Here is a 13,888-nt window from a genome sequence, read left to right as displayed (position 1 = left end):
GACACACAATGAGATGCAGGCCCCTTGCCCTCCCCCTGGCATGGAGACAACAGAAAGAATGAACTGCTCTGGACAAGACTGTGGGGACAAGACTTTTCGGGACACCCCGCCATGGTCATCTCAAGTGTCCACTTCGGTTCTCTCCGCGGCTGAAATGAAAAAAATATGGGAAGAAAAAAAGCTCTTCCGCCTCCCATCCCTGCCTACCCTAAAGTGAGATTTTGGGGCAGGAACTGTACTTGGTATGAGGGGAGGGGGGAGGGAAAAGGACCCGGCCTGTGGGATTTCAGACATTGTGGTTTCATCAGCACAAAGGGAACAGGAGACCCATGCCCCTGTCGGTCGGCTCTGAGGGATTGCCTCGGCCCTGGGCTGGGACGGGTTCGACATACTCGAATGTTTACCCGGCTTCAGGGAAGCCAAGAGTCTGGGATTGATTCACATTCATTTCAGGCTCAAGGTTAAAGACTCACAACCTCTTTTAATTTCACTCTCTCTTGCTGAACTCTGTCTCCAGGGTTCTCTAGCCCTCTAGGGAAACAAACACATGGAATATTCAGACAGTGGAGAGGTCTAGGCCCCACCCCAGAAACAAGCCATTTTCTCGCCAACCCAAGATTGCACTGAGTTTGTTACCAAAACGCTAATGAGAGGCATAGCTTTCTTTTCTTTCCGTCTTCATTTCTCCCTTAAGAGATGCGCACTCCTTGCCCTAGCAGTCCTTGGAATCAGGAAGGTGAAGGGCAAGTGGCAGTAGGAGATGGCCCCCTGGCTGGTCGTGGCCAGGAAGTGGCCGGTTCTGGGTTAGGAGTCTGATGTGCTTGGCCTGGTTGGTTCGAAGGAGGAGGACCTTCACTGACCAACACGGAGCCTGCTACAAAACTTGCTAAATACAAAAGTAGTTTGAGATGCGTTAGGAGTTTGAGGGGCATAAGCAGGAGCGGCAGGGGGCTTGGCCTTGGGTCACAGAGCCGAATGCTCATTTTGTCTTTGGTCACCAGTGGGAAGGTGCCCTTCGCCCCAGTCCTGGCCAGGCTGGTAGAAAGTCCAGCAGAGAAACCGCTTTCTTGGCCTTCTAGAGCCCAGAGGGTGGACCCCTTTCCACTTTGTGAGGCTGTGGGCATGGGCACTGGTTCTGGAATGGAAATTCAACCTCTGCAGGCTCCAGGGCTATGGGCTTGTCTGAAAAGTGGTTGTGGGACGGTGGGAAAATGAGGCACTTTGGAGTCAGACCTCTCGCCACTCACTTGTGTGATCGTGGCCAAGTCAGCCCAGTCCTCTGAGCCTCAGTGTTTTTCTCAGGGAAATGGATGTATTGGCAGGTCCTCTCTCCTATTTCCTTGGTGAGGCATATGCGAAATGAAGGATGTGGGGACTACTTTGGAAAATGTTGAGTGAGGCTCAGGTATAAGGCCTTAGGGGTGTGCCTTTAAGTTTCTGGGGGAAAAAAAACCTCACTTTTGTGTCAGTCAGAAGAGGAAAGCAAGACAGCGAACCAGAGTTCCCTCCCAAACATTCTGGGTGCGAGTGTGACCTGCCTGTCACGTCACCGCATGCATCTGTTTGCCTGGGGCCCTCCACCTCACAGTGGTGCCGGGGGAGGGATGGGATGGGGGGCTCCTCACCCCAAGGTCATGAGTCAGAAGTCCGCCCCAAGCAGACACTGCCCCACCACAGGCCTTGGTGGTCAACTCTGGGTAACACAGGGGACAGTGGTTTGACTCCTTCTAGGGTATAAGATTACAGGTATTCTGGACTCAGCATGCACAGGGCCACCCTCCTCTGCTGGAGAATCCCCAGGGAGAAGTCCCTGCTCAGAGGAGGTGGGAGGCAGCCTACCTCTCCATCCCACCCAAGCCGGGACCCCTCTCTTCCTCTTGGCTACTGGTTTTACACCTCCCCGAGGAAAAAAGCCTTTGACTCCTGAAGGGACCCTGCCTGGTAACTAGAGGGCCCTCAGAGTTAGGGCCCAGGAGGTATTGTTGTTATAGCAACTATTCAGGTGAAGGAGGAACTGGGGGTATTTATTTAGAGTTCACACTGTGACTGTATTGGTCAAAATGTGTGTGTTGAAGCCACAGGGGTTAGGATCCCTTTTGGAACCGGAACTCTTGGCTAGGGGGATGGTCAGGCTCCCACAAGACACCCCAAATTACAGTCTGGATTCTCTGGTAGAGGGTAGGAATACAACATGTTCAAGGAGGCAAAATGGCAGTTGGATGAAGGAATCATGCCTGACCAGCCCCTTTAGGTCCTTGGAGAAAATAGAGGGTGGGTAGAAATGACTGTCTCTCTGAAGGAGAAGTGTTGAAAACTGGGTGTCACTCAACTGGCCTTATTGAATAAGAAAAGGTGAGAATGATATTGCCCAGGTTTGAGATGACCGAGCTCCTTCTCTAGACTGTGGGAGCTAAGGCATGGGACTAAGCCACAGGAAGACTTCTAAAGGCTGCATGGGTGCCCAGAAATGCCAGGCAGGCTCTGGCTGTGGCCAGTGTGAAGCACCGTGCCTCAAAGAGGTCAGACCCAGCCAGAGGGATGTGGGAGTCACCAGGAGCCCAAAGAAATGGATTCTTTCCCCAGTGGCTCTCCAGACCGGAAACCTCCCTCCCCCTTTTTTAAAGTGATCTCTGTGCTCGAACCAGGATCAATAGTTGTATGCTCTACCAACTGAGCCAGGCAGGCACCCCCAGACTGGAACCCTTGGTCATTGCACTTCAAGAGAGCTGGTGGTGCTGAGCAAGGCCAGAGCTAAGTGAATGCAGGAGGAGGTCAGCTGGCTGAGGCTCTCTGCTGTAAGGGGCCGGGGGGGGGGGGGGCGGCAGGATGGGACCAAAGTGTTTCTTGCCCTGAGAAAGCCTGGCAGTGACTTCCTAGTGACAGTCACGGCAATGTGACTTGGACCCAGTCTGCTCAAATAGATCTCCATTTCACCTTGGCTTGCCTGGCCACCCCCCCCTCCCCCCCCCACTGCTGGGTTTTTGTGCTAATGAATGAATCCAGAGGGCTTTTCTTCCCTTTTCTGCATCCTTCCTGTTACCCTGCCTACCTGGTGGGGCTGCAGCCCCTGAACAGTCATGGGATATGAGCATGGGCCAGCAATAGGCTCTCTGTGGCTCGTGTCTCCCATCCGAGGGCTCAGATGGCCCAGTTCCCACCTGGCATGCAGGTCCTCTCCAGCTCAGTGGGAGGGGATGTGTGTGGGGGGTGTACCGTGTTTGGATGGGGGTACAGGCACTGTATAAAGTATGGCGAGATGAAGTCCCAGGGCCTGTTCCTCATCAAAAGCCCGAGGGCTGGAACAGATGCATTGTGGCAATCTGAGAAGACCAGAACTAGGCGCTCCCCCGCAGTTTGGGAGGGGGCTGACTGGACACAAGGTAAGGGAGGCAGGTAGTAAATAGAGACTTCTTATTCCCTCTGGGTCCTGAAGCCATGGAGGGGTTCAGAAAGATCTAGAAGCCAGAGATGAGAGATCAGGTTAGAAGTGGTGCCATGAGGAGGTGAGCTTGGAAGGAGGGAGAAGATGGAGGCCAGAGTCCCCGGCTCTCCCTCAGATGAGTAAGGGCAGGAAACTACAGGTTGGACCAGATCCCTCATGGCCTGCTGGCATCCAGCCAAGATGTGAGACTTGGTTCACCGCTTTCTGCCTGAGATCAAGCTGAATGGGTAAGGAGCCCTGTCCTTTCTAGGAAGGGGTCAGACCTTCAGTGTGCAGGGCATAGTGTGTGTAAGGCAACTGATGCCATCAGATGTACAAGGGAAGAAACAGAGGGTTCTGAACTACCGTGGCGGGGGCCTCTGGGCTGTGATCTCCTTCTCCAAGGCCTGGGACCCCTCCCCGACTGGGACCTCTGACCAATAGTGACCCCTCTCTCGGCCGGACCCCACTGTGACCGACTGTGACCTCTGATGGGCTTGACCCGTGGTAACCCTTCGCCTAACTAACTATAAGACTCTGACCTCCTGGCCAACTCTGACCTTGACCTTGTGGGCCAGGCTTTTCCTGACTGAGTATGGCCCTAGACCAATTGGGATACCCCTTGTCGTCCTGGCTGACTGTTCCGCCTCGGCCGCTGTGACCCTCTAGTGGGCTGGAGCATTTGATCACTGGAAACTCCCCACCAGATGGTGATCCTTGACTGACCCAGACCTTTTTGGCCACTCTTGACCTTCACGACCCCCTGGCTGAGTGTTTAAGCCCCTGACCCTGACCCCAGCCAACCGTGGCCCACCAAGGGCTGGCCACCCCATGACTGGCTATGCTCTCCTGACCAATGGGGACCCTCCTCAATGGCTGTGGCCCCTCAGCCCCCTGGGCCTCGCCATGACCGGCTGCCCCCCGTGTCCTTGGGGCCCCGGCCCCTGCCCGCCCGGCGCTGGCGTCGGTGGCGCCCGAGGCAGTAAGGGTTCACACTCACGCCCAGCTGCAGCAGGAGGAAGGCTGGTCGGAGAGGAAAGAGCATTGGACAACGACACGCGACTAGGGCTAGAGAGATTGGCTACGTCCTGGCTCTGGCTGGTGACGGAGGACTGTCTCCGCAGGGCTCCCTGAAAGGAGGCCCCGCTCTTGAAAGTATTGACTACTTCAATCTGCAACGGAGGAGAGAACGAGACAAGTTGCGAGAAGAATGGACACACAGCTACACGACTGACAGGCGCAGCGCCACGAGCACAGCCGCAGCCATGGGACAAGGACAAGGTGACTTAAATCAAACAAAGACCACCAGACACACTCAAAGCCCCTGAAAGACGTCTGCTGGGCGCCAGGCCCCTCGGGGGGCCCCAGAGCCCCGGGCAGGGCTGGCCAAGGGGCCCCCGCGCTGGGGTTCTTGTCGCGGAGGAGAACCCCCGCGGTGTCGGGAGGCTCTGGGCCCGACACCCGCTCCCCCCGCCGCCCCCAGCTCTCCGAGAGGGCTGTCTCCTGAACCTTGGTCACCCCGAAAACCAGGGGTGGGGGGCTGTGAATGCCAATGAGAGGATGCTGGGGGGTGCTCCGTGGGGTGTGAAGCAGCCCAGGTTACAGCGGGGTGCTAGGCACGGTCTGGGCAAGAGGCCCACCCTCCCTTGGTTTCCTAGTCCCTGAGTCCCTCATCCCACGTGGCTATGAACAAACAGTGTGATCTAGAACTCCAGCCCGGGCAGAGGGCTGTGTGAGAGCGTGTGGCCTGTGGGTGGGGGCCACACGGTGGCGGCACAGGTGTCTGTCCTGGGGAGGAAATCCATCCCATGCATGGGCTTGGCGTGTGTGCCTTACTGTGCACGTGTCTGTGTATGCGTGGGGAAAACCAAACTTGGCTTCCCAGAGTGGCCTCGATGCCCTGGTGGAAGCTGGAGGCCAGTGTCCGAAGGCCCCGGTGGGGGACATGTTACACATGTGCAGAGATGCCCGGACCTCATAGGCTGATGCCCCGGCCTGGGAGAATCTGGGGTTGGCCCTGGCCTTACACCTACTGGCGCCCAAGCCCTGCACTGCCCCTCCTGGTGGTGACCAGAGCCTGACCCTGACCAGAGCCCCACACTCACCTCAGCACTCAGGCCCCCTCCCCGCTTAGGGGCATCCCCCCTGGAAACCCATGGTGGATGTGACCCCCAGTCTGACCCCTCACAGGTCTGAGGGGTGAGATGGAAGTTTCCTGAAGAGGCCACAGCTTCTTTAGCAGCCACGGGAGTGTGTGTGTGGGGAGCATGGGTGTACCAAAGGCTGGCGAGGTGGTGAGAGCAGGGCTGGAGCCCCATCTCTGCGGGCCTGTGGGGTGGCATGGAGCACGCCCATCTCCATCCCCCGCCCGCCCCAGCTAGGTGTGGCCCAGCCCCGGGAGCCTCCTGTACCTGGGTCTGGATCCGATTCAGGCCTCGGAACCACAGGATCTGGCCTCGCCGCAGCTCCCTCTCGGCATGGTCTATCTCCTCCACGTCCTCATTGAGCTCCTCCTCCGGGATCTCCTCCTTCTGCGTGAGCCTGCCCGCCTCCTTGAGGAACTTGAGCCTGCTGGTCGGGATGGTAGCGATGACCTGCAGGGGGTCCAGCGTCAGGGTGATGGGGGCTGTCCCTCAGGTGGCCTCCTTCCCAACCTGCCACCCCACCGCCCCTCTCCCCACCCCCCACCACTTACCTAGTTAGGCTCGGCTCACTTCTTAACTCATCCTACCTGTTCCTCAACTCCATCTTTTATAACTTCTTATTGATTTGCTTTGTATTTCACTCACTCATCCAGAGTTGGGGGGGCACAGTGGAAAATCTTGGCCTTTAGGAGTTGGACAGGTGTGACCTTGAATACCCGAGACCGTATAGGTCATGTGACCTTGGGTAAGTCATTTAACTTCTCGGAGCTCTGGTTTTCCTGTCTGTAAAACTGGGGGGCAATTCTCAGAGTTTGAGGATTAACTCTGAGTTTGAGGATTAAGCAAGATGGTGTGTCTAAGTTGCTGTGCATGAGCCTGGCCCACAGCTGGCCCTCAGGTCCTTGGGTTCATTCCTCCTGATCACTGGGTCTTGTGGTACCTGAGTGTGGGCAACAGGGGCTCAGGGCATGGGTACCATGGGGACAGCCAGTCTTGGGCATTCTGGGAATGGTTGCCCTCCCAGAAAGAGAAGGCAATATGAGAAGAGGATATGCTTTTATACTTAATCGTCCTCCAAAGGCTTGTCCATGGGGCCGAGGTGTGAAAGGCAGGCCCTATGGGGAGGTTGAGGTGGCAAAGATCAGAGGCCCCTCTAGGGAGAGATGGGGGCTGGCCTGGACACTCAGCCTCATGGATTCCCTGGAGGTTTCAGCATTGTCCATTGGCATCATCCTCAGGCATTAGGAGTCTGCTCTCCAGATGCCAAGAGCTCCCTGAGGGTGTGGGCTCCAGCAGGATACAGATGCCCAGGGAATGGGGTTGCTAAGTCAGATCTACTTTATCAACTTTCCGAAGAAGCTCCAAAGTTTAAAGAAGGACCTTTTGGATGAAACTAAATTTTCTTCTTTATCTTCTAGTTAATTTCTGCTACTGCAACTTCCCACTCTAGCCTGGAACAGCTCGAAGGCAAGAACAATGTCTCAGGCCAGTTGGGGGTCCCACTACCTGGGCAATGGAGCATCCTGGGAATAGAGCCCCTTTGCCCCAGATCTGGCTCCAGGTACTTCTCACAAGCACTGCATCCTTGGTCGGGCTGCAAGCAGTGAGTGCCGTGAAGTGTGTGTGTGTGTGTGTGTGTGTGTGTGTGTGTGTGTGTGTGTGTGTGTGTGTGTGTATGCACTCTTGCATGTGCAAACACATGCCTAGGACTTGGGCAAAAGTAGGGAAGGGAACAGTGGGAGAATGTTCTGGGTCACAGCTGGAAGGGCCCCTATGGAGCATCCAGCCCACGATTCCCCAAAGCCGGGAGGATGTCAGACACAGCACTGCATCACTCCGAGACAAGGCAGAGTTCACCCCTCCTACATTTCCTCAGCTCTCTAAAGGAGTCTCTGCTTGGTGTCATACTACTTACTAATTACCCTCTTAAACAACAAGCTGGCTTCAGGCTCTGAGCCTTGGCAGGCCATGGCATCGAGTTAGAGTTTAATAACGGTGCTCTCATTACGTTATTATTTTTTTGTGAGCTTCTCTTTATGACAAATGATACTGATTTTCTAATCATGTTCATAATATAAAGTTGCCTTTTGAAATAAATTTCAATAAAAAAACTGATTTGATTGAAAGAAAATATCAAATAAATAACAGGATCAGAGGTATATAGATATAAGGCAAAAATCACAGTGGTGGTACCCCAAAGACCAGTATGTGGGACCTGGGCCAACCCCCATTGCTCAGATGCCCAGGGATGGGGAGGGCCTTGCCTGGGGTCAGACACTGAGTCCATGGCAGAACTGGGACCCATTCCTGGGACCTCCCGGATTCCCTGTCTGGTGCTCTTTCTCTTCCTCTGCCGAGAGGCATCTCCTACAACCCACCCGGAACTTACCTGGCCCCAGACGAGCTCTCCTAACCCGATGAATATGCACCACATCCACTGGTCCAGCTGCAGTGGAGAGCAGCTGAATGGCTTCCCCCCAAACTGCACGATCACTATCTGGAGGTCAAAGGGGCGCACAGGGATAGAGAGAGGGAGGGACAGGGAGAAAGAGAGAAGGAGGGAGAGAGTCAGGGGCCAACTCAGGGGTCTGGGCTCTCAGGGCACGGCCAAGGGGCTTTGGCTGCTCACTGCCCACCCCGGCCCAGGTTGGGGTGGGGGCCTGGCTACCTGGATGGCAAAGGTGCCCAGCACGATGGTGCAGAAAATAGGGTTCCGGAAGATGCCATCGAAGACATTGCGCTCGCCGTGGATCTTGCGGGCGTTGATCTCATTGAAGAGCTGCATCATGACGAAGGTGTTGAAGATGATGGTGTAGTGTTCTGAGGGTGGCGAGTGCAGGGGCGCGTTCCTCCCGCTGTCGATCTGGAACATCTTCTCGCCTGCCAAGCCGAGAGGGCAGGAGCAGGGCTGAGGGCCTCGGCTTGGGGGGACTCGGGCCCTGAGTGGGGGCCTCTTCTGCGCAGCCGAGTGGGTCAGGCAGAGACAGAGGCGGCGCTCTGGATGTCGGGGGGCGGGGCGGGCCTGCACTGTTGGGTGGTCCTGAGTGAGTGGAGGGATGACAAAACCCTTTCTTCTCTAGGGGGAAAGATGTTGGGTGAATCTTTTTTTTTTTTTTTTAAAGATTTTATTTATTTATTCATGAGAGACAGAGGGGGGGGGAGAGAGAGAGAGAAGCAGAGGGAGAAGCAGGCTCCCAAGGAGCAGGGAGCCCGATGCGGGACTCGATCCCAGGACCTCGGGATCATGACCTGAGCCGAAGGCAGATGCTCAACCATCTGAGCCACCCAGGCGCCCATGTTGGGTGAATCTTATTCCACTTTTCTGTGGAAATCTGATAAAGGTGGAATGCAAGCTCTCCTGTCAGGTGACACTGCTTATTGAAAGTGACCTCCAGTTGGCAAACTCATCTGGACTGGGAAGACTGGGAGGACGGGGTGTGAACCAGGAATCCCTGGTGGGAGGCCATGGCCTTGGGTTCCCCTGAAAATGGTGCTTCTTGTAACTGACTGTGACCCTTGCTGAGACCTCCGGAAGCTTCTGGGGCTCTTATAGGAAATATCGATTGCTATGTGGAGGTTGGGGTTTCTAGGCCAGGCTGGCTCCCCCCAGTGGCCTCATTCTCTTGTACCTCAGTTATCACACGATGGGTGGAGAGCAGCCCCCCGGTTTGCTGTGTGGACATGCACTGATGACAGGCTCAGTGCCATTCTACATCTCTTGGCAAAGCTGCGTAAGCTGGTGCCAGGAGGGCTTGTGGGGTTTTCTTAGCGTGAGGTGTCTAGCTGAATCCAAGACCGCTGAGAGTAGGTGCTCAAGGAGGGAAACCAGCAAGTAAACCAGGAACCCCCACCCAGCAGCCTTTTCTCCTAGTTTTGCATTCACATAGCTTCTTCGAAGACTCTAAAGATACTCTTGACAATAGTCCTGCCAACACATCGCCTTCCAAATTCATACAAGAGGGCTGCCCTTTGGGGAATAGGATCCATGCCCTACCCACATCTGTACCCTGGACTTTAAGGGCAAGTGCTCGCTGGCATTGAAAGCCCAGCTCCTCACACGGAGGGGCTCTGCCCAGGCCGAGGACTCCTGGCTGGCCCTGACTCCTCCCTGTGTGACTGTGGGCCCGCCCCTTCCCACTCTGGGACTCTCTGTGAACCAGGGGTAGGCTTTGCCCGCATCATCTCTGAAACACCCGAGGAAACCAGGCCTGGTATCTACTCAGTCTCCCCAGTTCGGGTGCAGGTCGGCTCACCTCTGTGTGCCTCAGGGCACTCCCTGTAATGTGTGGTGGGGCACAGGCACCTGCCCCACTGAGTGCAGGGAAGACCTAAATGAAGCAAGCAGCCTAAAGGAAAATGCTGTGGAAATAGTTGGTGGCTCTGCAGGTGTTTGGTCCCTCCCTGGGGAGGTCTCGGTGAGGATGCCGGCACAGGGCACGGATGAGGTGCAGGAATGGGTTGGAGAAGGGGTCAGAGCCTCAGGCTCCTCCAAGGCAGGTGTGAGGGGCATAAATCAGCACTTGGGCGCCATGTTGCCTAGTGTATACTCAGTGTCTAGAGCTGTCATCAGTGGAAAAGCCCTGGCTTTGGGGTTGGCCAGGCCTGAGACAGGGTCCGGCTCTGCCCAAGACTTGCTATGTGACCTTGAGTGACTCACTTCACCACCCCGGGCCCCTGTAACTTCACTGGCAGACAAGAGGGCAGATGTGAATCCAGAACGCTGGGTCCAGGCCAGGGTGTCCCAGGTGGGCCGGTGGGGGACTCACCAACAAAGAGCAGGGTGAAGATGAGGGTGAGCTGGTAGACGGCATGGCCCAGGATGTTCTTCATCATGGTCCGTGAGATGAGGGGCTTGTTGCGGCCATATGGCTTCCTCAGAAGCAGGGTCTCAGTGGGTGGCTCAGTGGCCAGCGCCAGTGAGGCGAACGTGTCCATGATGAGGTTTACCCAGAGCATCTGCACAGCCTTCAGAGGGGAGTCCTGGAGACAGCAGTGGTGGGGAAGGCTGTCACGGGGGAGGCCGGCCCCACCAGCTGCTATGAAGGGCCGGGTGTGGGCCTCAGGAGCTTGTTGGTGGCGTCTTGAGCCGACTCTGCCCAGTGGGTCTGCCCTCAGCTGGCCTGCCTGCTGGGCTCCTGAACAGGCACTCCCCAGGATTGCTGGGCCTTCCCTTCTCTGGAGAACAGCCTAGACCTGCCTACCTGTGTTCTCCCCCAAGGAGAAAATTGAGTCTTCTAGGCATGATGGTCAGCAACTCCCTGCCTTCTGGTAAATTCACCTACTTCCCCACCATGTGCTGTCCGCCCCTTCAGCCCCCGTGGACACATCTCTCCTGGCTAAGGCCAAGCTCTCCCCCGTCTCCAGCGTAGATCCCATCTGCTCAGCCTCCTACTGCTTTCCCCGCCACCATCCATGGCTCTGGTCTCTGCTGTCGCACCAACAGCACCCGTGACCCCTGTCCCCTTGTCGCTACCACCAAGTTCCTTCTTACCTCATTGTCACACTTTAACTTAAGCAATTATTGTGTATATCTATGATTCCAGAAATAACTTAGTCCCATGGTAGAAAATTTGGGCAAGTAGGGAATAGCAGAGGAAGCTAAAACTCATCAGTAATCTTGTCACTTACAGGCGGCCGCCATCCACATTCTGGTGTGGATCCTTCCACACCTCTCTCTGGCTGAGACTGGGACCATACAGTCATACCGCTCTGTGCACAATCCTGTCACGTGGGGTACACTGCCTCGGGGAGCTGATCTACTGTCCTCTCCTCCCTTGTACCCACAAGTACCTTGTCCTTGGCAGCCAGACTTTGGCCTTTCCATGTCCCCCAAATCCCTTCCTCCGAGGTCACCAGTACCTTCCTTCTCACCAACTGAGAGACACATTTTCTAGCCTCCTCTCACTGACCTCCCTGCCTTGCTTGGCCGCTGTCTCCTCCTGGCCCCTGACTCCACTCTCCTGGCCCTCTTCCACCTCTCTGAGAAAATTCCTTCTCCCTCTCCCTCAGGGCTCCTCTTGCCCGGTCTTTTAATTCTGTGCCCCCCACGGCCCCTTCCTCAGCCCCGCTTTCCTCTCCACACCTGTCCCCCTGGCTGGTGGCGCCCACCTCTCCCTGGCATCACCCTCTCTACAGCCCAGACCTCCCCTTCTGGTGTTAGCTTCATCCACGGTGGAACACCTCCTTCAGGAAGCCCACCTACCCGGTAAGCCTAATAAGCCTAAACTGAACAGTTCTTCACTCCTCTATCATTTCTCAGTGCAGCCCCCGAGGCCCACTCTGCCTGTACCCCATACTCACTCACCTCCTAGATGCATCAGAACCCCTTCCTCCAGGCCGCCTCTCCCAGCTGTGCCCTGGAGCAGCCACCTTCCCCATGTCCTGAGGCTTTTTCCTGCTCATCAGCCTTCTCTGTTTACATGTGCTTCAGGGTCGGGGGCCCCCCATCTCCCCACCAAGGCCTACATGGCCCTACCACCAACTAAATCTAAAGCCTTAGGCAAACTGGTAGTCAGTCCTCTTTGAACCTGTTTCCCCATCTGAAATCAGTGGGGTCCTCAGGAAGCCTTGCAGGAGTGGCTGTGCCGCGGGAGTGTTCCACGAGCCACCACTAGAAGGAGTCTCTCGCCCACAAACCAGGAGAGGGCCCTTTCTGCAGAAGGGACCCACCAGCCACCTCCCAGCTCTGACTCTCAGGAGAGGGTACTGGGTGCTGCCACATGCAAGCCCAGGGGCTCAGAATGCAGCAGAGGGGAGCAGCATTCCTAAGGCCACAAAGCACTCTGGGGCAGTGCTGCGTTTTGGGCCTGTGGGGGCTCCTCTCTGTGGGCAGGAGCTTGTCTACCCATGTGATTGCCAGGAGGCGTGGGAATACTGGACCTTTCCTCCCCAGGCCAGGCTGGTCAGCCCCTAGGGGGAGGCAGGAGGCTGCAGGAACAATGGTAGTTCCTGGCTGGTCCAGCCTCTGAGCCTCAGTTTCTGCTTCTGTAAAATGGGGATCATCAAAATTCCCACCTCATGGGGCTGGGTGAGGAAGCAGTGAGGCTGAAGACATGCAGCCCTGCTGGCTGGCTTCCCCTAAGCTCGGGATGGGGCTGCTCATGACCCAGATGGTGATCCTGATAGACAACAGCCTCTCCCAGTGACAAGGAGCCCCAACCTGGCCTCAGGGCCCCAGGCAAACAGGCCTCTCCTGTCACACTCCTGCCCCCAGGGCCCTGCTGGTTCCTTGCCCCTAGCTGGTTGCCTGACCTCCCTTGGGCCCTGCCCTGCCCCTGCCTCCCTCTGAGGGCTCTGCCTTCCTTCCAGGATAACCTCTTCTGCCTCCCGGAGTGAGGACCAGGTCAGGCAGCCATGGGGGTGAGCCTTGACATCTCCCATTTGCCAGATGACCTTGGGCCAGGCCCCCACCTTGCTGAGCTTTGTTTCCTCAGGCTGGTGCCTGCACCTGAGGTCTGTGATGCAACTCCTGGCCCTTGGCAGGGGCTCCCCTAGGCTTTGGCATGCCCCATCCTGCCCCCCCCCCCCCGCGGAGGACCCACCTGCGTGATGCAGGCACCCGTGAAGGCCACGATCACAGCCACCACGTTGACCGTCAGCTGGAACTGCAGGAATTTGGAGATGCTGTCATAGACGTTGCGGCCCCACATCACAGCCTTGACGATGCTGCTGAAGTTGTCATCCGTTAGGATGATGTCCGAGGCCTCCTTGGCCACGTCCGTGCCTGCGATGCCCTGTGGGGACAGGAGCCTGTGTGGGGCGGCTGGGGGGTGGTGAGCAGCTCAAGCAACACTGTTCTCATCCCCTGCACATCCTCAGTCCTATACAACCCCCCACATGCCTCCTCCCAATTGCCCAGCTGGGCCAGACTGCACAGCGGGTGTGTGCGTGTACTCCTCACAGACCCGGCCCCTGAGGCCAACTCTGCCTTCCGGAAGCCTTTCCCTGGCCCATCCTCCCCCACACCCATCATGGCAGGGAGCCCTCTTCCACCCTTCCAGGAAGACCCCAGGGGGCCAGGCTGAGCCTTGAGAGCACTGGGCACATGAGGTAGATGGTGGGTGAGCTGAGTGTGAAACAGGGGTCCCCGCACAGCCAGTTCGAGGCTGAGTTGCCCACACCCCCTGCCTATGAGCTCTTGCCAGGCACCACCCCGGGGCCCGCGGCGAGCTGCCCCTACCATGGCGAAGCCCACGTCCGCCTTCTTGAGTGCAGGCCCGTCGTTGGTGCCATCCCCGGTCACAGCCACCACCTGGCGCTGCTCAGTGTGTGTGCTATCGATGATGCCTGTGGGGCGGGGCACGAGTGTGCTCAGGGCCCCGGG

The 13,888-nt window shown here is 56.9% G+C and overlaps 1 protein-coding gene across 10 annotated transcripts in view; it reads right to left on the bottom strand.

The window, feature by feature from the left end:
• ATP2B2 (ATPase plasma membrane Ca2+ transporting 2) overlaps nt 1-13,888 on the bottom strand; it is a 116,327-nt gene that overhangs the window by 2,668 nt on the left and 99,771 nt on the right. For 7 of the 10 annotated variants that reach the window (XM_088021701.1, XM_088021697.1, XM_028101852.2 and 4 more), the window contains 6 exons: nt 13,745-13,851; nt 13,107-13,298; nt 10,332-10,545; nt 8,234-8,445; nt 7,955-8,062; nt 5,833-6,015 (listed from right to left, as the gene is read on the bottom strand). In XM_088021701.1, the coding sequence (XP_087877827.1) occupies nt 5,833-6,015; nt 7,955-8,062; nt 8,234-8,445; nt 10,332-10,545; nt 13,107-13,298; nt 13,745-13,851 (1,016 nt within the window). Of the gene's footprint in view, nt 1-4,421; nt 4,594-5,832; nt 6,016-7,954; nt 8,063-8,233; nt 8,446-10,331; nt 10,546-13,106; nt 13,299-13,744; nt 13,852-13,888 lie in introns of all 10 variants that reach the window. The other 3 variants (XM_088021687.1, XM_088021711.1, XM_088021714.1) reach the window with 3 other exon arrangements.

The sequence above is a fragment of the Eumetopias jubatus genome, unplaced genomic scaffold, assembly GCF_037043125.1.
Source record: "Eumetopias jubatus isolate StellerSeaLion01/CBP00866 unplaced genomic scaffold, mEumJub1_p1.0 scaffold_1, whole genome shotgun sequence".
Lineage (NCBI taxonomy): Eukaryota > Metazoa > Chordata > Mammalia > Carnivora > Otariidae > Eumetopias > Eumetopias jubatus.
The sequence above is the reverse complement of the archived record's forward strand: the minus strand, read 5'-3'. Positions and strand labels throughout refer to the sequence as shown.